Below are 24201 nucleotides of genomic sequence, written 5' to 3'. Positions count from 1 at the left end.
TTTACTTCCCAGTGTGCGTTTAAAATGTCTAAAACTATTGATTTTCAACACCTCGTAACTCGCAATAACAAACAATATTTATTTGTGAAATGTTGAAAGAAATACAATTATCTCATTTTCTATATTTCCAATTATCCGCCAAAGTACGGTATCCAATATTTTACCCATTTTCATACCGGTTCATTGTTGACATGTCACATAACAAGCAAACCTGTTTTTCTATTGTCGCGACCGTTCGCAAACGAACATACATGTCACAGTTCAGTAAATGTACAGCCGCTTGACAAACCAGTTTTGTTTTGAAACATGTACAAATTTTCTGACATGTCACGGGGAAAATGTATCGTGTCATAGTACACGCGCTTGTGTCACATATCGCTAGAATCCGCAACTTGTACATGTCACGAGCAAACATGCGACCAGTCACCAGATGACTGGTCATAACCATGACATTTTCCAGCTATGATTTTGATTCCATTAGATGCTTATGCATTACATAAGCATGTATATGAATTTCAGAAGTTCGCCTTATAAAATTCATACATGTGTCCTAAGATAATTATAAAAATATTATTGTGAAAATACCATAAGTCAAGAAAGCATTGTTGGATTTAGTTTTGATATGGCGCTCTGTTTTAAAAAAATGTAAGTATTTTTTTGTTTAATGATTCAATTTTTTTGTTAATATTTTACAGTATCTCTTCAATGTTGTGCAATAACAGAAGTTTCTACCGTAGGTTATTGGCCAATTCTGAGCCCACCTGGAAACATCTAGTTTCCTAATACGTAATATTTTTCCAATTGGAGACTTTTGAATATAAGGGTAATTATAGTTATTTTTAAAAATTAATAAAAATACATGAAAAAATGAATAAAAAATGTTTTCTTATTTATTATATCAGGCGCATAACATTCATGAACTTTACAAGAAATCTCTTTTATAATTCATATTTGAACAAGATGATTAATATAAGCATACTTGTATGAAGATCATAAGAACGTCCTAGGAATTTCATAAGTATATCTTATGAAATCCGTAAGTGGCTAGATGGCGATTTTCTTTGCCAAATCATAAGACAAACTTATGATTTTCATATGAGATATTTGTGTCGCAAAGTATCATAAGCGATTCTTATGGATTTCAATAGTTATTTTACATCGGCGAATATCACGCACATTTAAGGTTGAACAGCGAAAGGGCAAAAATCAAAACGAAAAAAGCAGTTTTTTCCACACCGTATGTTAGATTTTCATAAAATCAATCAGCAGTACTGTAACAACATTTTACATAAACTGATTAATTTTTATGAAGATCTAACACTCGGCTTTTTTCGTTTTCGATTTATCCCTATTCTCTGTCTAACCTTAATGTCGCTTTCAAGGATGCAGTATTTTTGAATTGCCTTAAGGAAATATGATAACTAGGTACTGAAGCCCCCAGTATCGGCAGTGCCGGTAAAATGCCGACACTCGATTTTTTTTTCAAATGATTCGAGAAACGCTTCAAAGTGAAATTGAATACTGAAACTGATGTCTCATTGCAGCAGAAAGTATTTTTCGAATGCGCCACCTTCCTTTATTTCGAGATACAGGCCACTTTGAATCCACACGGAAAAAAATTGTTCCCAAAATCGTTAATAAAGTGCCCTGAATTCTGGAATAATCACGTTTTTACGTTACGTTTTCCATGACCATGACCAAAAATCATGGCTTTTATAATTATGTTCAATTTCCCTTCAGTAACGCCCGCATAACGCTTTCATTAGTGGAAATATTTGATTTTGTTTTGTGAACTTCAGTCACGGTTTCCACCAAGAACTAATTCACAACTTTATGAACATTATTCATAAAACCAAAGGTTGACTTATTATTTTTTCATAGTTATAGGAGCAATAGTTCACAAAATCAAAATATCTTGGCTATTTTTTCGTGAACTATTTCACGAAATTCGAAATTTTGTTCATGAATCCATTCAATCCTCGAGAACTAATTCATGATCCCTAATATATTAGTCACGATCCAATATCCGTGCTCGTGAAATGGTTCACAAAATCATCAAATATTATTCATGCATTCGTGAACTGGTTCATGATTCCTGATATATTAGTTGCGATCCAATATCCATGCTCGTAAAATAGTTCATGACATCATGAAATATTATTCATGTATTCGTGAACAGGTTCATGATACCTAGTATAATAGTCACAACTTACCATTCGTTTTTGTGAAATAGTTCACGAAATCGAAAAAAAATATTATGCATGTATTCGTGAACTGGTTCATGATTCCTAACATACTAGTTACGATCCAATATCCGTACTCGTGAAATAGTTCACGAAATCATGAAATATTATTCATGTATTCGTGAACTGGTTCATGATTCCTAATATATTAGTTACGATCCAATATCCGTGCTCGTGACATAGTTCACGAAATCATGAAATAATATTCATATATTCGTAAACTGATTCATGATACCAAGTTTAATAGTCACAACTTATCATTCGTTTTCGTGAAAAAGTTCACGAAATCATAAAATATTATTCATGTATTCGTGAGCTGGTTCATGGTTCCTAGTACATGATTTACGATCTATCTAATATCTATTGGCGTGCTTGTGATATTTAGAAGAAATCCCTAATCATTTACAATTTCATGCAACATGGTAATAAAATTTTTACGTGAACTCTATCACAAAAATTGGAGTATTATTCGTGGTATCATTTTTGTTCCATGCACTTTTTGATATGAAATACCCAGCTGCTAGCGACCAGTAATAGGTACGAGCAGTAGATATAAAAAAAACTTTAAGAACCTCGAACATCGTTATTTATTTGATAAGGTTCATTGTGATATCCGGACAGAAAACGAAAACTGCACTGAGAACCCAAAATAGTATGCGTGATATAGTTCACAGAACTAGATATCGCGTATGAGTCTTATTTTAATGATCCAGTTCATATTGTCACATTATTCCGAGTAAAAAAACTATTAGTAACCAAAAAGTAATATATCACGATAAGGCTAAGAAAATTTACGAATACCATGATAAAACTGCTGATATCATGAACATTAGTTACACTACTCTTTGAAAGTAAACTCTAAAATAAAATATCATGATAACATGAACAGAAATTACGAAAATCGTGACTAAGATCCTGAAATCATGAACTTAAATCACAACTCGTGACTAAAATATTTAAAATCGTGACAAAGATCCTGAAATCGTGAATATTATTTTAGAAAACACAAATAGTTTCATGAATACGAGGTTTATTATTCATAATTTCAGGAACTTGGTCACGGTTTTCGTAAATCGTTCAGTTCACGAAATCGTGACCTATTGTTCACGATTGTATTTTTCCGTGCAATAACTGCTAAGCGGTGCGACTTTTGTCGACTTCAACAGATAGTAAATGTCAACTTTAACAGAGGTAAATGTAAGAAACCCCCTTGTCAACAGTAAATCGAAGCGAGACTGTAAATATGTGTACGTTGGTTGCATTTCCTCTTGGCATTATCGCTTTTCTGTAAATTGGTTTCGACTTTTATGCATACCAAGCCTTCTACTTTCCTGTAAACTATGGAGGTTTGCTGACTTTTCCGATCTGGCTTTTTTCAGTACCGGTATTACGGAACGCCGAGTATTCCCGGGATTTTCGGTATCGTTATTACCGGTACCACAACCCTAATATCAACTTCTCTTGAATGATTTTTCGACAAAATTCAATAAAAGAGGTGTTTGCTTGAGGATACTTACCAGGTGTTTTCTTGACCGCGGTTAGCCACGAGCGTATTCGGCACCTGAGGCACTGAGAGCGGGAGTCGCACATTTGCTGGGTAGTAGCGATACGCGAGTTACATGATCGTAGGGATAATCTTCTAATGAAATAGTTCGCTTCTTCCCGACTATAATTTAATATAATTTGATCATAATATCCCTCGGTGATTCAGAAAATCTGGTCACAATTGGAACTAGTGAATACCTCGCACTAATAGTTATTTTGGATCTTTTGGGTGATCGAAAACAAATGATACTGGTCAACCTCGAAATTCGTAATTCGATCTATTCCGCTATTGAACGTCAACTGAATTTTTTATTATTATTATTTGTGCAAATTTGAAATTTACTTTCATACAAATATTCAATTCTTATGCCAGCAGTGTCAGACATGAATCGCAGTCCTCAGCATGGCAGGCTACCTGCGCTGCCACGAACCCGTCTGATGGAAGACATTCGGAAGGTGAATAAGAATGAAACCGGCGGTCCGTCCAGTTCGTCCCGTATCTTGGCTGGTATCAATCGGAAAGCAAACCCGCAGTACACCAGTAAACGGATCTGGCAGGAGTTGAACATGCCAACGGATTGCGATTTTCTTGGCCCGAATGTTTTCACCCTGCCGGAAAAGTTGCTAAAACACGGTCCGAACATGAGACCGTCGTCGTTGGCGAAAGCAAGGTCTAGCCGGAGTGCTGCGCAGAAAAAAAGTGAGTTAGTTACAGTTTAAGGGTTGGTTCTACTAACGATAATTTGTCCTGAGCAGAGGTCAGATCGTATACCGCTTTGAGAAAGGATCGCGAAGACTTTCGGAAGCGGTTGATAAAGTTGATTGTTCGAAAGGATCACGAGAAGGATGATGCCGCGAACACATTCCCAAACGTGGAAGAGCGAGAGTTGCTGAGATACTATCACTACATTCGACATGGCATTGACACTATCCACGTGGCGCCAATTGACAAACGTGTCCTCCAGAGGTGAGTAGTTGTTCGCTAGGCCCGTATTGCTTAAGATAGTTTTTCTTTGTAGAATTTTAAAGTTGATACCGAAAAACCTTACCAAGTACAAGGAAGGCTTGCGTATTATTTTCGACGAGATTAAGGACGACTACTCGCTGGCAGTGAAGAAAGCAGTCGTTGATTTTGTGCTTGGCGACGCAATGACTAAGTACATGAAGAAGGACGAAATTACACCGGCTCGGTTGGAAATTAAAGACCTTAAACTGAAGTGGAAACATCGATATGACGAGAATCGGGCAAAAATCAAGCGAAATCTATTTTCGATTAATGTTTGTTCGGGACAAGTACTAGAATTATGGGACTCCGCGTTCAAGGATTTGTTGCTCGTCGATATGAAACAATTTCAAGGCAAAAGAGAATCCTTCGATTTGACAGAGTTTACGGTACTTTAATAAAATCTGTGCCTTCTTCAAACGTAGTTAATATATACATTTCGTTCAGTCCGCAGTGAACCAACAGATTGAAGAGGTCAAAATAACGTTAAACGAAAAGTGGTACGGATCCATCAAGACAATTATCAACAGAGGAGTTAGGAAGAAATTGATCCCCGATGAAGCAACCAAACCGAAAATGTTGCGAAAATTTTTCGATTCGTTAGCCACATTGATGACACGTCAATTGCAGAATCTTTGTGTTAACAGTATCATGGCGTACACAAACTATATATGCGATGTTGGGGTAGGATAACTTTAAATCGGGTTTGGTTTAAAATAGTAATTGGTATTCATTTATTGTAGAAATCGAATCTAGGATTTCGTCTAACAATTTTGTTGGAAAATCAAGATACACTTTCTTTTATTCCAAGTTTTTCGCGATTTCAAATCGAGATTGTTAAAATAATCGACAACATTGTCAAAGCCGTGAAAAGTTTCAAAAGAATCGAACGACAACTTAGACCAAACATTCCTTGCCCTGATCCGATGTTAAAGGTTTGTTGTTTATTGTCTGTATGTAGTCAGTGATGTTAAAATTATTCTTATAATCGAATATTTCAGCCGGATATATCCGCCAATGTAATCTCTGAGTGTAAGACCAGAATCTACAATATCCTCGAGGAGCAACGAATTGGTCCGGAGCTTCGTATGCAAGATTTTGACAAGTACATGACGTTGATGAACGGATCGGACATAGATGAAATCGAGCGTTTCATAGAGAAACGCCCCAATTTTGAGCAATACTGCCAGTACATTCAACACTATAAGGAGATGGAAGACAACGTGGCCAAAGAGATATACGGAGTGATATCGATGGGTTTCTATGAGTTTCATCGGGAGGGATTGGTTGATACTCTTGAGGGGTTGGCAAAATTTATGCAGCAAGAGCTGATTGTCAAAATGACCGCGGATCAACAGTACTCTGCCGCTGTACTTGCCAGCGAATATGAAGCAATAGCTACCAAAATACTAACTGTGCCGAAGGATACTGCCGAACTTATGGCATTGAAAGAATATGCCATTACTATGGAAGAAACAACCATTCCAAACATGGAAAACAGACTGAAGGTCAACTTGAGTCACCTGCTATATCTAACCGATTACACGATATTCACGCCACTGGAGATCAAACAGAACAACAACACATTTCAATGGTACCGAAAGATGCCTACAATCTTCCAGGATCACAAAAATATAATTGCCGAGAAAATGGTAGAATACCAAGATTCTTTAAAACGAAGAGTCGAGAATTTCCGACGGGATCTAGAGGTCTACTGGGGTCAGCTGAAAGACTACGAAGTCTGGGGTGACATCAAGCATCTACAGAAATATAAGAAGAAGGCCACAGCGCTGGACAACAAGCTACTAACGGCAATGGATAAGATCGATCAGATCAACGAAGAAGAAATAGCGTACGGTTGGGAGCTATCACAGTATCCACTGAGAAAACAGTGTCACGACAAATTGACCCCGTATAAGCAGTTGTACGATGCTGGTCAGGATTTCATGGATAAACATGAGCTGTGGTTGCATTCTCAAGTGGGTTCGCATGATCCCGAAATGGTGGAAGATACCGTTGGTTCACTGTATCGTACAGTGTACAAGTTGGAAAAGAAATTCTCAGACTCTTATCAGACCCAGCGTTTGGCGCATGATGTTAGCACTTCTTGGATTGCATCACGATCGTTGGCAATCATATCATGTTTCTTTTTATTTTTCACAGATCAAGAACCGTATCGATCAGTTCAAAACTCACATACCGATTGTTCAAACTTTGGGTAATCCTGGCATGAAGGAACGCCACTGGGAGCAGGTTTCGGAAATTATCGGCTTCCCTATCAAAATCGCTCCAGATCTGACGCTGGAAAAGGTAATCGACTATGGCCTAGATGACTACATTCAACGATTCGAGGCGATATCCGAGAGTGCCACCAAAGAAAACAATCTCGAAAAAGCTATGATCAAGATGGTGCACGAATGGAGCGACATGGCCTTCATAGTGCTGCCATACAGGGATACGGGTACCTACATTCTGTCTGCGGTGGACGATATTCAGGTATTGCTCGATGATCATATAATCAAAACACAAACCATGAAGAGTTCGCTGTATATTAAACCGTTTGAGGCAGACATTTTGTAAGTACAACATTGTATAACACCACGTAGCAACTAATCATTGTTCTTTTTTAACGCTGGAAGGGCTTGGGAAAAGAAACTAATGTTACTGCAAGATATTCTGGACGATTGGCTTCGGGTGCAGGCGACGTGGATGTATTTGGAGCCGATCTTCTCCAGCCCGGACATCCAATCGCAAATGCCTGAAGAAGGTCGTCGCTTCAGTGCGGTGGACAAGATCTGGAAGGATCTTATGAAGACAGTTTTCGCCGACAGCAAAGTCCTTGCGGTCCTTGAAATAGACAAAATGTCGGAGAAATTGAAGAAGTCGTACAGCCTTCTGGAGATCATTCAGAAAGGTCTCAACGAGTATCTGGAGAAAAAACGTCTCTACTTCCCACGGTTCTTCTTCCTCTCCAACGACGAACTACTGGAGATTCTTTCGGAAACGAAGAATCCTACCCGTGTGCAACCACATCTGAAGAAGTGCTTCGAAGGAATCGCTACGTTGAACTTTACGGAATCGCTTGATATTACCATGATGCGATCAAGTGAAGGTGAAGAAGTTGCTCTGGCTGATGAGGTTTCAACCAGTAAGGCAAAGGGGCAGGTAGAAAAATGGCTGCTGGATTTGGAGAAATCGATGAAGAAAAGTGTGCGTATACAAATCGACGAGTCGTACAATTCCTACACCAAAACAGTGCGCCACGAGTGGGTTATCATGTGGCCAGGACAGTGCGTCCAAAGCATTTCATGTGCCTTCTGGACACTGGAAGTTAATTTGTGTTTCGACAGTGGCGATCCATTGGACGCGCTTGAAGAATACAAAGAAACTTGCAAAACGCAAATTTCGCACATAGTCAATTTAGTCAGGGGAAAACTAGCACTACAGAATCGAATTACACTAGGAGCCTTGATTGTACTGGATGTCCATGCACGTGATGTGCTGACGGATCTTATTGAAAAGAAGACGACCAAATCCGATGACTTTAACTGGTTGGCTCAACTGAGATACTATATGCAAGAAAAACAGCTGATGACCAGTATGATCAATTCAACTCTCAAGTACGGTTATGAATATTTGGGCAACACATCACGATTGGTAATTACCCCACTAACGGATCGATGCTTTCGAACACTGTTCGGTGCACTACATCTGCATTTAGGCGGAGCACCCGAGGGACCCGCAGGAACAGGAAAAACGGAGACCACCAAAGACTTGGCAAAAGCAGTCGCCAAACAGTGCGTCGTTTTTAACTGTTCGGATGGACTGGATTACATTGCACTTGGGAAATTCTTTAAAGGTCTCGCGTCGTGCGGGGCTTGGTCCTGCTTCGACGAGTTTAACCGAATCGATCTGGAGGTGCTATCGGTTGTAGCTCAACAAATTTTGACCATTCAGCGTGGTATCAATTCCGGATCACCAACACTGGTTTTTGAAGGAACTCTTCTGAACTTGGATCCAACATGTGCCGTTTTTATTACGATGAATCCTGGCTATGCGGGACGGTCAGAGCTTCCTGACAACCTGAAGGCATTGTTCCGTTCGGTGGCTATGATGGTCCCAGACTATGCACTGATCTCCGAGATTGAGCTGTATTCGTACGGATTTTTGAACGCTAAACCACTAGCTATCAAAATTGTTGCAACGTACCGCCTTTGTTCCGAACAATTGAGTTCACAACCGCACTACGACTATGGGATGCGTGCAGTTAAATCGGTACTGAAGGCGGCTGGGGCTTTGAAACTGAGATATCCAGCCGAAGTAGAAGATATCCTGGTACTCAGATCAATCAAGGATGTCAACCTCGCCAAATTCTTGAATCAAGACGTTCCCCTTTTCCAAGGAATAATATCGGATTTATTCCCAGGGGTAGTGCTGCCGACTCCCGATTACGAAATATTCGACGCAGCGGTACGAAAAGCCTGCGAGCACAATAACATGCAGTGTACTCCATTCTTCCTCGAAAAGGTGCAACAGCTGTACGAGATGATTGTAGTACGACACGGGCTGATGCTAGTTGGACCACCTTTCGGTGGAAAGACTACGGCTTACCGGATGTTAGCAGAAGCTTTAGGTTACATAGAAGAGCAAGGAGAAATGGGTGAGCACAAAGCGTGCTACACTGTTATGAACCCAAAAGCTATCACGATGGGTCAGTTGTATGGCCAATTCGATCCAGTTTCGCACGAATGGAGCGACGGTATCTTAGCTGTCAGTTACCGGCAGTTCGCCGTCAGTACAACGACCGACAGGAAGTGGTTGTTGTTTGATGGCCCGGTTGACGCGATTTGGATTGAAAATATGAACACCGTGTTGGATGACAACAAGAAGCTCTGTCTGATGTCCGGAGAGATAATTCAGCTAGCTCCAACAACAAACTTGATCTTTGAAGTGATGGACCTTGATGTCGCATCGCCTGCCACGGTGTCCCGTTGTGGTATGATTTATTTGGAGCCAAGCACACTCGGGTGGGAGCCTTTGCTGGAATCATGGAAAAACACACTGCCACCGTCCCTTCACTCGGTCAACAAACAGGTAATAACGCAGATGTTCACGCGATTCTGTCCCATTCTCCTGTGGTTCGTTCGCAAGGGCGGGGTTAGGGAAATGATGCCCACTTCCGACTCGAACCTGGTAAAGTCATTGATGAACCTTTTCGACTGCTTTATGGATGACTATCGGAACGAGACCTATATGAAAACGGTGTCCGAAGTGGACGTACGAGCGCAGCTAGAAGGTGTGTTCTTCTTTTCTTGCATTTGGGCTATCGGAGGACCGCTTGAGACTGAAAGTCGGGAAAAGTTCAGCGAACTGTTTCGTGCTCTCACGGAGAAAGTCTTTCCTACCGAAATCAATGATAAGTTTAAAATACCAACCGCACTGCAAGTGCCGAACCTAACGAAACCCTTCATCTTTCAAATACCGAGAGGAGGCACCGTATTTGATTACCATTTCACGAAAGAGGGTAAAGGCAAATGGCGTCCCTGGGCAGAGGAAATCAGCCAGACAATTAACATCCAACGCGATATGCCGGTTAATCAAATTATTATTCCAACTGTTGAAACCATAAGAATCACTGCTCTTTTGGAACTTCTGATTCAACATGGTAAGTCGTTGCTGCTGGTAGGTCCGACGGGAACGGGCAAAAGTGCTTACACGATAGATTTTCTTCTGAAACGAAACGACACAAACATTTTCAAACCACTGTTGATAAACTTTTCGGCGCAGACCTCAGCAAATCAAGTTCAGGACATTGTAATGTCTAAGTTGGACAAACGACGTAAGGGAGTTTTTGGACCACCCCTTGGAAAGAAATGCGTAATATTCATAGACGACGTCTCTATGCCCCTGAAAGAGACCTACGGCGCACAGCCTCCAATTGAAATAGTCAGAATGTTTCTCGACCATGCCATGTGGTATGATAGAAGAGATGTGGTCCCGATGAAACTGATAGATTTACAATTGATGTGCGCTATGGGACCGCCCAGTACGGGTAATACGGTGACGGCAAGATTTTCACGACACTTTAACACGATTTCATTGGACGAGTTTGACGATGATACGTTGACATCAATTTTCAGCAAGATCGTACTGTGGCATTTGGATACCAGAGGGTTTTCCAAGGAGTTTGATCCTTGTATCGACGAAATCGTACTGTCTACGCTACAGATCTACAGAGAGGCTAGACGTATTCTGTTACCGACGCCTGCCAAGTGTCATTACATGTTCAATCTACGTGATTTTTCCAGAGTAATACAGGTATGTATAGTTGTGCTGAGTCAGAATTATTGGTATCATTTTATTTAATTTTGTAGGGGGTGCTTCTGTCAGTTCCCGAAGGTACGGAAAGTTTGAATTCAATCAGAAGATTATGGGCTCATGAAATTCTTCGAGTGTACGGTGATCGGCTGGTAGACGATACGGATCGTGAATGGCTGTTTAACGAGCTGTGTACCGTCATCGACAAATACATGCACGAAGATCCGAAGGATCTTTTTGATAGATTCGTTGAGGGCGGCCAGTTGCGTGAAAACCATCTCCGTGGAATGATGTTTTGCGATTTTACAAATCCCAAAGCTGATACAAAGCTGTATCTGGAAGTCGAAGATATGGAGGAGCTGGGATTTGTGATTGAATCCTACATAGTGGAGTTTAATAACATGTCCAAGAAGCCGATGACGTTGGTTCTGTTCCGTTTTGCAATTGAGCATTTGTCACGAATCTGCAGGATAATTAAACAACCGAGAAGCCACGCTTTGTTAGTTGGAGTTGGAGGGTCAGGAAGGCAATCTTTGGCGAGAATAGCTTCTCACATATGCTCGTATGAGCTATTTCAGGTATGACTGCAAGGGTGGTATGAACTTTAGAACAGTTTGACATGTTTGTTCCTCAAAAGGTGGAGATTTCTAGACAATATGGAATGAATGAGTGGCGAGAGGATATGAAGAATCTGTTGAAGAAAGTGGCTTCGTCGGATCAACACATCGCTTTCCTGTTTACAGACTCGCAGATAAAGGACGAATCGTTTCTGGAAGATATCAACAATATGCTGAATTCCGGTGAAATTCCGAACTTGTTTACGAATGAAGAAAAAGCCGAAATCATCGAAAAAATGAGACAAATTGATCGGCAGAAGGAGAAGTCACAGCAAACCGATGGGAGCCCGGTTGCGCTATACAACTTATTTGTTACGGTAGGAGTTGATTTTTTTTACATATTTTATATGACATTTATGCCCAGTTTACATTAGTGCTGTTTGCCATCTGCACGCTACCAGCATAATGTAAACGCTTGCCAGCAGCTGGCACCAGCAGATGGCATGCGTTTACATTATGCTGGTAGCATGCTGGTTGCCAGAATGCTGGCATCAGCAGATGGCAACCAGCACTAATGTCAACGCTACATTATCCTTTCTTACGTAATACAATGAAGACCTGATTTTATCAGGCCCTGATTTTATCTACCCCCGATTTTATCAGCTTTTTGACCCGAATTTAACAGTCTCATATGAAAATTGATAATTAGTAGTTTGATAGGCTCTAGCAGACGAACTATGTTGAATTCGAGTAAATCCTTTCTTGGGCATATTTCTCTTATCTTAGAGTTAAGAAATATGCAATAAATTGTTTTTTTTTTAATTTTGCACTGTCAGACCCCCTTAAGAGAAATTTAAGCTATATAATTAGGAAAGGTTATGAGGCTATATCTAGGGACTAAAGAAGAATATTTTGAGAGCTTCAGTTTCTTAAAAAGAAAGAAAAATATATGTCCCGATTTTGTAAATGTCCCCGTTTTATTAGCCTAAAATTCACCAAGGGGCTGATAAAAACGGGTCTTCACTGTATCATATAATAAGTATCAAAAACAAGATCATGTAGACAACTTTGCTTTTCATAGAAAAGGAAAGTATCTCAGTATTTTGTAGGCGAAGGTCACTGGTCGTTGGCTGGCTTACCGTATGCCATACGATTCAGTTCATCGAGATCGCAAAAGCCTGGCCTGTAGTTATTGGCACTGTATGGGACTCACGACTCACGTTCGTGTCCCCATTGAATACACTACAGTCGTGATTCGCTGGTTGGGCCACAGCCTTGTCCAACTAACGAATTTGATTCGCTAGTTGGACCGACTGACGTATGTCAAAAACTCTCCAAAGGAGATGTTGGCAGTGTAAATTCATCTGTTGACATCTCTAAATATTGTCAGATTGATTGTCAAAGTAAATTTGACACGAGATTTTGACATTCAGATGCTTTTTAGTTGGACAATGGTCCAACTAGCGGAGGTCCAACTAAAAAACGGTCCAGTTAAGAAGTGTCCAACCAGCGAATCACGACTGTATCAGTTTCTAAATTTGCTGACTACATGGCTGTTGGGAAATTGACGAGCCGAATTGAGTGTGTACTCAACGGGCCAGCCAGTAGGTGCTGAGGTCTTTCCAGCGATTCCGGCTGGAGTGCAGCTTCCGGTTTACTGGCGCCCCAATGACCCACTGCTAGCTATTCGACGCGGTATATTCGCTCTAATCCCCGGCGGCGGATCTAGCCTTCTCACGAGCTACCCAGTATGATGTCGATGTCGGTCCGGCAATTCCGGTGAAGCCTGACGTCCGGTTCACTGGCGTCCCAACAACCCAAACCCGGTACTACGTCGCGTACTACTCAACTGGTCCCCGACGGTGGACCTAGTCCACAGCGACGGAGTGTTCCCCGGTAGCAAAATTTCTCCAGAAACCCGATTTATGGTTCAACGGCGGCTTTCTAGTCGATGACGCTACTTTGTTGGTCCCTTCGGTACTTCCTCTGCAGCTCGGAGAGTATACTCGTAACCACATCTCTTCGACGATATTGTCAACAGTCAACTGTCACACCAGGCATAACCCTCCGAACTTCTCCGAACCTAGGGCATTCGAAGACTACGTATTCCAGTGTCTCTTGCACAGTGTGAGACACTCGGGACAAACCGATGCAGGTACTTCCGGAAACATCTATGGCCGGACAAAAACTGCGTCAAATGTAAATTCACCTCACCATGCTTCCTCTGCACCCAGGCTGACACATTTGGGATGAGTCGGTGGGTCCACCTTCCTTTCTCCGCGTTATCCCACTCTTGCTGACGCATACCGCCTTCGGTGATATAATCTGTACGCACTCGCAACACGAATAGCCATTAGGCGGAACATGCTGATCAACTTCGTCCGGTTCCGCTTTGAGCTCAGCTTAGCAGTCCAGACCGGTACGTCACACCTCAATATTTAGGATGAGATACCTAGAGGAGACGTCTCATGCTGCATCTTGATCCTCCGTTGTTCGGCATGATCCTTGCCAATGCGTTAGTTGTCCTCGCAGCCTTCTCACATACATAGCCGACATGGCTGTTTTAATTTATCAAATCGTTGACCATCAAGTTCATAATGCTTCGGTCTTGTGGTGAGCCAGCTGCCACTTGAAGTCAGCCTCCAGGTTTCCACGATGCCTATTGTCTCTGCCGTTAACATTACCACTTCCTCGAGAGTTTCGACTTCTCTGGGTAGTTCCAGTGTTAACACTTCGTTGTAGATTTCATTCCAGAGCGTTAGGTCGAGTATGGGGCACTGCCCCACTTTCGTCCTGTAGGCCAGTACTTGGTTCTGAAACTAAGAACCTTGCACAAATAGTCCTGGACCCACATTCTGCGCAGCGCTATGGCGATAGACACCCACCTGCGCTGCTGTTGAACGCGTTCTTCGCGACGATCGTCAGTGGCGATTACCCCGTCTCTTTTTCTTTGGTGCTTTCTCCGCACTCGCGGTGACTGGGCGGATGCCATCCACCGTCGAAATTCCTTTTCCGGAATCCTAACTGCTTTTGCAACATACCGTTCTCACTTTCAGCGTAGTTTGTCAGCCTGTTGAGGATAACCCTTTCCAGAAGCTTACCAAGAGTATCCAGGCAGGCATATTGGCTGATACGATGTTGGATCTCGTGGTGGCTTCCCTGGTTTTGGCAGCAACACCAGCTTCTGGATCTTCCATTTATACGGCAAGTAACCCTCATCCAGGCATTTTTGTAGAACGATCCTGGACATGTCAAGAAACGCTAGGATCACGATCTTCAGTGTCACGTATGGGATACCGTACGGACCGGGAACTTTTTTCGCTGTCATTCCTTTTTCCACTATAAGGAGCTCGTCATTTGAGACTCGATTGTCACTAGTGTTTCCACCTTCTGCATCTGCGTACGGTTAGGCGGCCATGTGGCTGGGTAGTGTGTCGGGAAAAGACCCTCCACGATAATTTTCATTTTGTCAGCGCAGATTCCATCTGGCGTCGTTGGACCCTTGATCTTGGCCAACACGACACGGTAAGTGTTGCCCTTGTGGTTAGCGTCTACTTCTCTGCACAGCTCCTTGTAACAGGTGGAGCACTATCTCGCGTTTAGAAGCGGTTCTCGATGCTTGGTATGTCTCTCACACTTACACTCTTCTCTGACTGTCTCAGATCTTGCTCTCTGAACGGGTCTTCTGACTTTTAGGCAGGCAGCATGGAGGATGCTTAGCCTTTCGTTCCACCAATACGCCCGACGCCGGAAGTTCCTTAGCTTCTTTTTCTCGGTATTGTTACGTCACACACCCTCGGTAATGCTTCCGACAGCTCATCGGCATTTGAAATTAGAGTGAGGCTGTCAGCATGAAGGGCTTTCATGAAAAGGTCCTTATCGTAGCCCTTTATTTTCCACTTCCGCTCGCCAGTTCTCACTCTCCGCGTTACTATGCGATTCTGCCGCCCAATGGTGTAGTGGATCGCCTGATAGTCGGTATGTGTGTACTACTCACTAACTTCGCAATGCATGGTATCCATCAGCGAATGTTATGTCGACAATGGATTCCCAACCGTCTTACGGAATGTGCTAGCGGAACTTTCGTTGCACAGCCTTACATACAGCTTCGCCAGGGCTGTATGTAAGCTGAAACCTCGCATTGACGAGGGCGTTGGTCAGCCTACTACCCCACTTCATAGCCCAAGCGTTCAAATTTTCTACTATAACAACTGACGTTCGTCCGACTAACGAGTCGGTTAGTGTGCCCGGCATCCGATTGTACTACTCCAGTGTCCACCGTGGGGGAGTATAATAGCTACATACTAGGGCATTGCAAAAATTTTTTTTTTGAATTCTCAAAGGCCCCCCCTCTCATATTGTGACAAATGTCAAAGTAAGCTCAGATGCCAAATTTCACATCATTTGGACAATTCTAGACCCCCGCCCACTTCGCTTGAAATTTTTGTACTTGGTGTTATGGGAAAAAGTGGAGGAAAGATATTTTAAATGCTATAACTTTTGAAGTAGCAATCAGAAAATTACAATTTATACCTCTTTTTAAAGGAAATAACGTTAGTACTGGAATGGAATTCCTTTTTCTATAAAAATACGGGAAAGTGGGGTACTGGGTCAATTTGACCCCAAAATCCCCTATTTTTTTTGAATTTTTCTGCTCAGTTGTGCAAACCATACATATTTTGCAGTTTTTCTAATGTGACAAAATTTCAGAAATCGTACGGAACCTTTTAGACCTTTGGCCGAATACGAGAAGTTGGGGTTATAGGGCCTTTTGTCATTTATATTAAATTTTATCATTTTCTCGTGCATATATCTCTATAATTGTTCATTCAATTTTCATAAATTGTACTTTGTTCAACGTAGAAAATCTAAGAAACAAAATAAAAATAGATTAGTTACCGGTAAAATTCAGAAACATCAAATTATCTGACATATGGGAAAATGTACTTTTGCATATAAAATATTTAAAATAATCCATAAAGAATTGTAAAACGATCCATAAAAAAGTTGTCCATGTTCCATAAAACAAAACTGAAAATCCATAAAACAGTTTGAATGATCCATAAAAAAGGGTGATTTGATCCATAGATTATGTAAAATTGAACCATAAAATGGTCGCAAAAGAGCACTAAAATAGTAATAAAAGAGCAATTAAAATCAACCAATGCCCCATAAAAATATTGGAAATGTTCCATAAAATGATACATTTTGCGCCATAAATTAACTGACATTGATCCATAGAATATTAACAATGTATATTAAAACACGTCAATATGTTCCATAATATCGACAAAAATGTTCCACGGTATTACAAAATGGAGCAATAAAATGTCAAAAAACGTTGCATAAATTTGATGAAAATGTTTGCTAAATAATTTTTCTTGGTCCATAGAAGATGTACAAATGAACATTAGAAATGATTCGTATATCGAACGTTAAATTATGGTTCTTGGATATTTACAAAACGATCCATAAGAAAAGAAAATGTGCACTAGAAAAAATAAATATAATGAATTCATGCGAAATTTTATGGTAAACTGAAAAAATAAGTTGTGCTTAATAATTCTCATAACAGTGACAGTGTTTTAACAAGTGAGCTTATACTGGGAGCTTGTGTGATGCGGCTTGGCCGCATATCCGAGGCCAAGGATCCGAAGCGGCGCAAAGCCGCTGAGGATCCGTTGGACGAGGCATTGATTAACCCGTAGTTGGAATTACAAGCAAACCTGTGGTCCTCTCGTTTGCCCGGTTTACTTAAACATAGGGGCTATAGCTAGTTAAAAGCCGACTGAGCGGCAGCGAAGTCGGACAGTGCACTAGAAAGCGATGTGGCGTAGCCACATTAGTCAGTTTTCATGGATAAAGTGTCCGTTTTCGCTTCATATAGTTATTCAGATAGTATTTGCGACTCATGCCAGCCTGTATCAGTGGTCTAATAACTCTCAGCGCTCTAATATCATAAATATCCTGACGTTTAAAGAGTTGCCATAATGATTTCAGGTTAGCTAAGGTCAGTTAGCTGACTAGTGGGATACGGAAGCTGAAGTTTAACTATAATGTATGCATTGTTTGTTGTACTTTGACATTACAACCAAATGTAATAAACTTTATTATTAGTTCGAATAGCAAAAATTTCGCATGAATTCATTAAATTTAATTTTTCTGGTGCATAAGCACATATTAATGGATCGTTTTACATTTTCTTTTCCTATGGATCGTTTTGTAAATATCCATGAACCATAATTTAACGTTCGATACATGAATCATTTCTAATGTTCATTTGTACATCTTCTATGGACTAAGAAAAATTATTTAGGAAACATTTTTATCAAATTTATGGAACTTTTTCTGACATTTTATTGCTCCATTTTGTAATACCGTGGAACATTTTTGTCGATATTATGGAACATATCGACGTGTTTTAATGTACATTGTTAATATTCTATGGATCAATGTCAGTTAATTTATGGCGGAAAATGTATCATTTTATGGAACATTTCCAATATTTTTATGGGGCATTGGTTGATTTTAATTGCTTTTTTATTACTATTTTATTGCTCTTTTGCGACCATTTTATGGTTCAATTTTACATAATCTATGGATCAAATCACCCCTTTTTATGGATCATTCACATTGTTTTATGGATTTTCAGTTTGGTTTTATGGAACATGGACAACTTTTTTATGGATCGTTTTTCAATTTTTTATGGATCATTTTTGTTGTTTTAGCGGCGCAAACTTAGGGCTGCCTCTGACATATAGTCTCGATTTCACATTTTTATCATAAAATCGCACACATTAACTCCATTTAACAACAAAATTCTTATTTAATTTACTATTTATAGTGAAAAATACGCTTAGAAATCGCATGAGAAAAGTTTCATACCTGGAAAAATAGGTGAAGTGGAGGTATTAGGACATTTAATGAAAAAATGTGGTTTGTAGAGTCAATGTCAAAAAATTTCATGTTTTTGAATTTTAACGCAAACGAATCTATTTTTGTTGTATTTCAAAGAATTTTCCACGTTTTACAAGGTACAATTTATTAAAATTGAATGAAGAATAATAGAGATATATGCACGAGAAAATGATAAAATTTAACATAATGACTAAAGGCTCTATAACCCCAACTTCTCGTATTCGGGCAAAGATCTAAAAGGTTCCGTTCGATTTCTGAGTTTTTTTCACATTAGAAAAACTGCAAAATATGTATGGTTTGCACCACGGAGCAGAAAAATTAAAAAAATAAGGGATTTTGGGGCCAATATGACCCAATACCCCACTTTCCCGTATTTTTCTAGGAACAGGAATATCTTCATTCCAATACTAAGGTTATTTCCTTTAAAAAGAGGTATGAATTGTAATTTTCTGATTGCTATTTCAAAAGTTATAGCATTTAATATATTTTTCCTCCACATTTTCCCATAGCACCAATTTCAAAAATTTCAAGCGAAGTGGGCGGGGGTCTAGAATTGTCCAAATGATGTGAAATTTGGCATCTGAGCTTACTTTGACATTTGTCACAATATGAGAGGGGGGGCCTTTGAGAATTCAAAAAAAAATTTTTTTTGCAATGCCCTACTACATACAAATACGTCGTTGATCTTGGCGATCACGAAACCTTCGTGTGTGCTACCCACCACCTGTTGGGCAGGGAAGCCGCTCATCAGTTGTGTTTCAGCCATCTCTGCATTATCCACCACCCAGGTAATCGTATCGGCAGGAATACGATACGGCTCTGCTTTAATTGGAACGTCGCACGTCTTTTGTGCTGTTGATTGCCACAATAGTTGCGATGCAATGCCGCAATTGTCGATATTAAGCGGAGATATTTCCATCATCATTGATTTGGCTTCGCCTTTTTGTTTTCGGCGCCTCCCGCCATCTGATCTTTCCGCCCTCTTTTGTTTACAGTGCACTTCGGTTGCTTTGTGAAGTTTCTAGGGAGAATTTTTCCCTTCTCCCCACATTCTCGGCACAGCTCAGATCTGTCCTTTACTTTGATCTTACCGGCCGACAGAAGCTGGTTGGCTGCGGCTGTCGATAAGCGTATCGCTGTTGTCGTTGTGCTACTATACGCTTCCCTCAACTTGATTTACATCTGCTCTTTCTGCAGGTTACAGATTGCTTTATTATCGGCTTTCGTTGCCGCACTTCGGCTTCCGTTGTGATCTCGTCCAGATTCTTGCACTCGACCACTGCTTCCTGAACTAAAGCTCTCTCATTCGCTTCTCCTCCCACCGCTTCTGCCACGAGTTTCTGATAGGCCGAGCTCTTGATCAATGGATCTTTCTCGAACAGCATCTCACCCTTCTGAGTGGGCCTGGTTCTTACTACGTTCTCCCCCAGCTCCTCCAGCTTAGGATCCTCTCTCACCTTTTTGAGGATCGCAGCATACGTCACGTCATCGTTGGCGACTAGAGCGTGTCCCTTATACCAGTGATTATCAACCTGGGGTCCGCGAAGAAAAATATTTGCCGAGTGGGTATTTAAATTTCAAGCCTTGCTTCCTAACAGACTGAAAATAATATCTTTGATAGCATACGAAATCGATGTTAAACCGTGGGGCTCCGCAACAATGCAGGGTGCCTTATACTTGGCGTAGTCGAACGTTCTTCTTTCTTTCTTTCCATCCTTTTTTTCTGTTTTTCCTCCTTTTTGCTTTGATTTCTACTGTTCGCCATCCATTCGCCATTTGTCAGTTATTTCGCTATTCTTCACTTTCTTGGGCTTCTTCGGTTTCTTCTCTTTTTTTGGTATTTTCCTTACCCTTTTCACTTACCGGAAAATACCGATTATCCCTCTGCGTCTCATAAGCTTCTGCTTTCGCTACCTCCGTGGTCTTCAGTGGCGTTTTCAGCTCTCTCCAGGAGCGCCATCTGTTCGAATTTGGCAGCTGCTACGGCCGATTTGATGCTGACTACTACATCCCTGATCTGTCTGTACACGTTGCCTTTGCTTTTCACGAACTCGTAGAGTTCTTCAATTTTTTGCTTCTGTTTACTTACTTTAGGCAACCCAGACTGCTGGTGTTCTTGTGTTATGCTTGATTTCGGAGTACGCACCTGATACCCTAACTTTCCTTGGATTCCCATTGGTTTGTCGCCATTCGTGCTCGGTATGGCCTCACTGGGCTGCTCTCTTGCTGCTGGTGATGTTGCGGCTGAATTTGCTGAAGCACTTGGTCGTTTTGCTGGGTCTGCGACGTCAGTAGGCCACCTTTGGCGAACGAACTCACCACCACGCTCCGTTAGATTTTTTTATTTTTGTTGGTTTTGTCTTCATCCATGCTTTTTTGAGTCACAACTCCAAGCCGCTATGTACGCTTGTAATAAGTTGTAGTTTCTATATGATCTCATAATTACCTTTGCGCGCAGTGAGGTTGCACGCGAGGGTTGACGCGGTCCTTCAAGGGGTACTGCATTCAGAACGTACTTGGTTTCGAACGTACTTAGAGACCTAACAGTTCTATTGGGACGGGAGGCAGCCGGCACCATTAACCCACTCGCTGCTTCGGGGAAGTGTTAACCATCCTTACTAGGATAGTGGTGGCTGTCGTAATTAGGATCTTACTGGTATCGATCCTAATGTGTTGGTTGGTACTCCAGTTGGGTGAGGGTGCTTTATACTGAAGTCTTGGATAAATCCTTAGCGGAAGCAGTACCCACTCGCTTCGACGGAGCTTCTTTCGGATTAATATGGCTTTTTATAGAGGTTTAGCAGAGCCCAACATTGTCTTGTTCCACCATATCCTAGCAACTCGCAGTAGGTGCGGTTTGGGGAGTCGTTAAGCCCCTGCACTTATGTCCTTCTGGCCCTGCTGCCCCCTGGGTTACGAATAGGTTTTTTTGTATAGCAAGGTTTAAAAAGTTTCAAAAGCCTGGCCTGCACTGTATTGGTACATTGGTACTGTGTGGGATTCACGTTCGTGTCGAACCATTAAAAACACTTCTTACTCTTTTTTCGCCCTTCTTCCCCACTGAACTACATCAAGGTACTACTTTGTGGAGACTCTCCACACTGGAGAGTTATGAATATGTGTGTATGTGTATGTGCATCTGTCAAAAATTTTACTCATTTTTCTCAGAGATGGCTGGACTGACTTGTACAAATTTTGAAGAAAATTAGAAAGATGTATGTTCACTATTTTCATTTTCAACTGCAATCAGAATATGATGTCTTAAGTTGCGTTAATCTTTCTGTACGGACACATTCTCATTTCATCTAGGTATATATGCAAATATATACAATTTGTGTCCGTTTCATTGTATAACACGACCGTGTGCGCTCTTTTGCTTTTCATGTTTGAAGTACTATCTTTATTAGAAATCCACATTTCCTTTTGCAATTTTCACCTGTTTTTAAATTTAAATTTCAGATCACACGTGACCAATTGCACATTATTCTGTCAATGTCCCCCATTGGCGATTCCTTCCGGAATCGTGTTCGAAAGTTTCCCTCCATTGTCAACTGCTGCACGATCGATTGGTTCCAACCGTGGCCCAAGGACGCACTGGTTGCGGTTGCTACGAAATTTCTGTCCACGGTCGAGATGCCCGAGAAGGAACGTAACGTGTGCATCGATATGTGCATGGAGTTTCACACCTCCACCCAGGAACTGTCCGAGGAGTTTATGCTCCGATTAAGTCGCCACAACTACGTGACCCCTACCTCCTATCTAGAACTAATCCATACCTTCAAGACGTTGCTGGATAAGAAGAGAACGTAATTTTTTGCTCGTTAATTTAATTTGACACTCTTCGGTTGATTGCACCGGTTTGCTATACTTCCAGGGATGTTCTCACCGGCAAGAATCGTTACTTGACAGGACTTAAGCAGCTGGACATTGCAGCCCAACAGGTCGGGGTGATGCAAGAGCAGCTGGAGACTGTACAGCCGCAGCTGAAGATTGCTGCTGAAACGGTGGCCCAGCAGATGGCCAAAGTTCAAGCAGACAGTGAGGTTGCGGCCGTACAGAAGGAACTGGTCAAGAAGGACGAGGAAGTCGCACAGGAACAGGCAGCCGCTGCTAACGAGATCAAAGAGGAGTGCGATGCAAAGTTGGCAGAAGCGATGCCCATTCTGAATGCAGCTCTAGAGGCACTGAACACGTTAACCGCACCGGACATTACGATCGTGAAAACGATGAAAAGTCCTCCGATTGGGGTGAAGGTTGTGATGGAAGCGATTTGTATCCTAAAGGATATCAAACCGGACCGTGTTCAGGCTCCGTCTGGCTTAGGTATGGTGGAGGACTACTGGGGTCCTGCGAAAAAGGTTCTGGGGGATATGAAATTCTTGGAAGGGTTGTTGAACTTTGAAAAGGATGATATCCCCCCGAGAGTGATGCAAAAGTTGGAGGAACGCATTTTGCATAACGAAAACTTCGACCCGGACAAGGTGAAAACTGCTTCTACGGCCTGCGAAGGTTTGTGCAAATGGGTTATTGCTATTTCGAAGTACGACGTAGTAGCAAAGGTGGTTGCACCAAAGAAGATTGCTCTGAAAGAAGCACAGGATAAGTATAATGGAGCTATGGCGATTCTGAATGCCAAGTTGGAACAATTGGCTATTTTGGAGGAGAATTTGGCAGAACTGCAGAGAAAGTTGGACGAGCAGATCCAGCAACATGCCAAACTGCAGGCTAATGTGGAGCTTTGCATGAAAAAGCTGGAACGTGCAACGGAAATCATCACCGGGTTGGGTGGTGAGAAGGATCGTTGGCAACAGGCAGCGAAGAACCTGGGTGAGGTCTACGATAATCTAACTGGAGATGTTCTGATAGCATCTGGAGTCGTAGCATATCTGGGACCATTCACAAACGTATTCCGAGCGCAACAAATTAAGCGGTGGATAAAAAGCTGTAAAGATAAACGTATTGTGTGTTCCGAAGATTTCCAGCTCTCCACTGTGTTGGGTAATCCGGTGGATATTCGAGCATGGAATATTTTTGGTCTACCGAGCGATGCTTTTTCAGTAGAAAGTGCAATAATAATACAGTACGTTCAATTGACTTTACCATAAGAACAAAATTAAAGTTTTCGTTATTTTTAGCAATGCACGGCGGTGGCCATTGATGATTGATCCTCAGGGTCAGGCAAACAAATGGGTTAGGAACATGGAAAAGGCAAACCGAATGTGTATTATTCGTTTTAATCAACCAGATTATACAAGAGTTTTGGAAAATGCTATCCAGTTTGGTCTACCAGTATTGTTGGAAAATGTCGGAGAGGAGATTGAACCGTTACTGGAACCAATATTACTGAAGCAAGTTTTTCGACAAGGCGGGACGATGTCTATCAAATTAGGAGACTCTATCATTGAGTATAATGATTCCTTTAAGTAGGTGTTGCGGTCCTATGATGGCTTCATGATGAAATAATAAAATAAACTAATTTTCTAGGTTATATATTACAACGAAATTACGGAATCCACATTATCTGCCTGAAATAGCGGTAAAGGTGACTTTATTGAACTTTATGATCACCGTAACAGGATTACAAGATCAGGTACGATAGCGTGAGTCTTTTTTTTTG

The 24201-nt window shown here is 41.4% G+C and overlaps 1 protein-coding gene across 3 annotated transcripts in view; it reads left to right on the top strand.

The window, feature by feature from the left end:
• Positions 1-24201, top strand: part of LOC131678382 (dynein axonemal heavy chain 7) — a 45810-nt gene that overhangs the window by 13871 nt on the left and 7738 nt on the right. The window contains exons 1-15 of one of the 3 annotated variants that reach the window (XM_058958467.1): positions 679-823; positions 4165-4488; positions 4545-4755; positions 4808-5180; positions 5239-5475; positions 5535-5726; positions 5793-6887; positions 6955-7367; positions 7431-11109; positions 11166-11687; positions 11747-12043; positions 22044-22390; positions 22459-23664; positions 23720-24007; positions 24069-24174. In XM_058958467.1, the coding sequence (XP_058814450.1) occupies positions 4173-4488; positions 4545-4755; positions 4808-5180; positions 5239-5475; positions 5535-5726; positions 5793-6887; positions 6955-7367; positions 7431-11109; positions 11166-11687; positions 11747-12043; positions 22044-22390; positions 22459-23664; positions 23720-24007; positions 24069-24174 (9282 nt within the window). In that variant the 5' untranslated portion in view covers positions 679-823; positions 4165-4172. Of the gene's footprint in view, positions 1-678; positions 824-4161; positions 4489-4544; positions 4756-4807; positions 5181-5238; positions 5476-5534; positions 5727-5792; positions 6888-6954; positions 7368-7430; positions 11110-11165; positions 11688-11746; positions 12044-22043; positions 22391-22458; positions 23665-23719; positions 24008-24068; positions 24175-24201 lie in introns of those variants that run through there. The other 2 variants (XM_058958466.1, XM_058958465.1) reach the window with 2 other exon arrangements.

This window comes from Topomyia yanbarensis, chromosome 2 (assembly GCF_030247195.1).
Source record: "Topomyia yanbarensis strain Yona2022 chromosome 2, ASM3024719v1, whole genome shotgun sequence".
NCBI classification, from domain to species: Eukaryota; Metazoa; Arthropoda; class Insecta; order Diptera; family Culicidae; genus Topomyia; species Topomyia yanbarensis.
The sequence above is the reverse complement of the archived record's forward strand: the minus strand, read 5'-3'. Positions and strand labels throughout refer to the sequence as shown.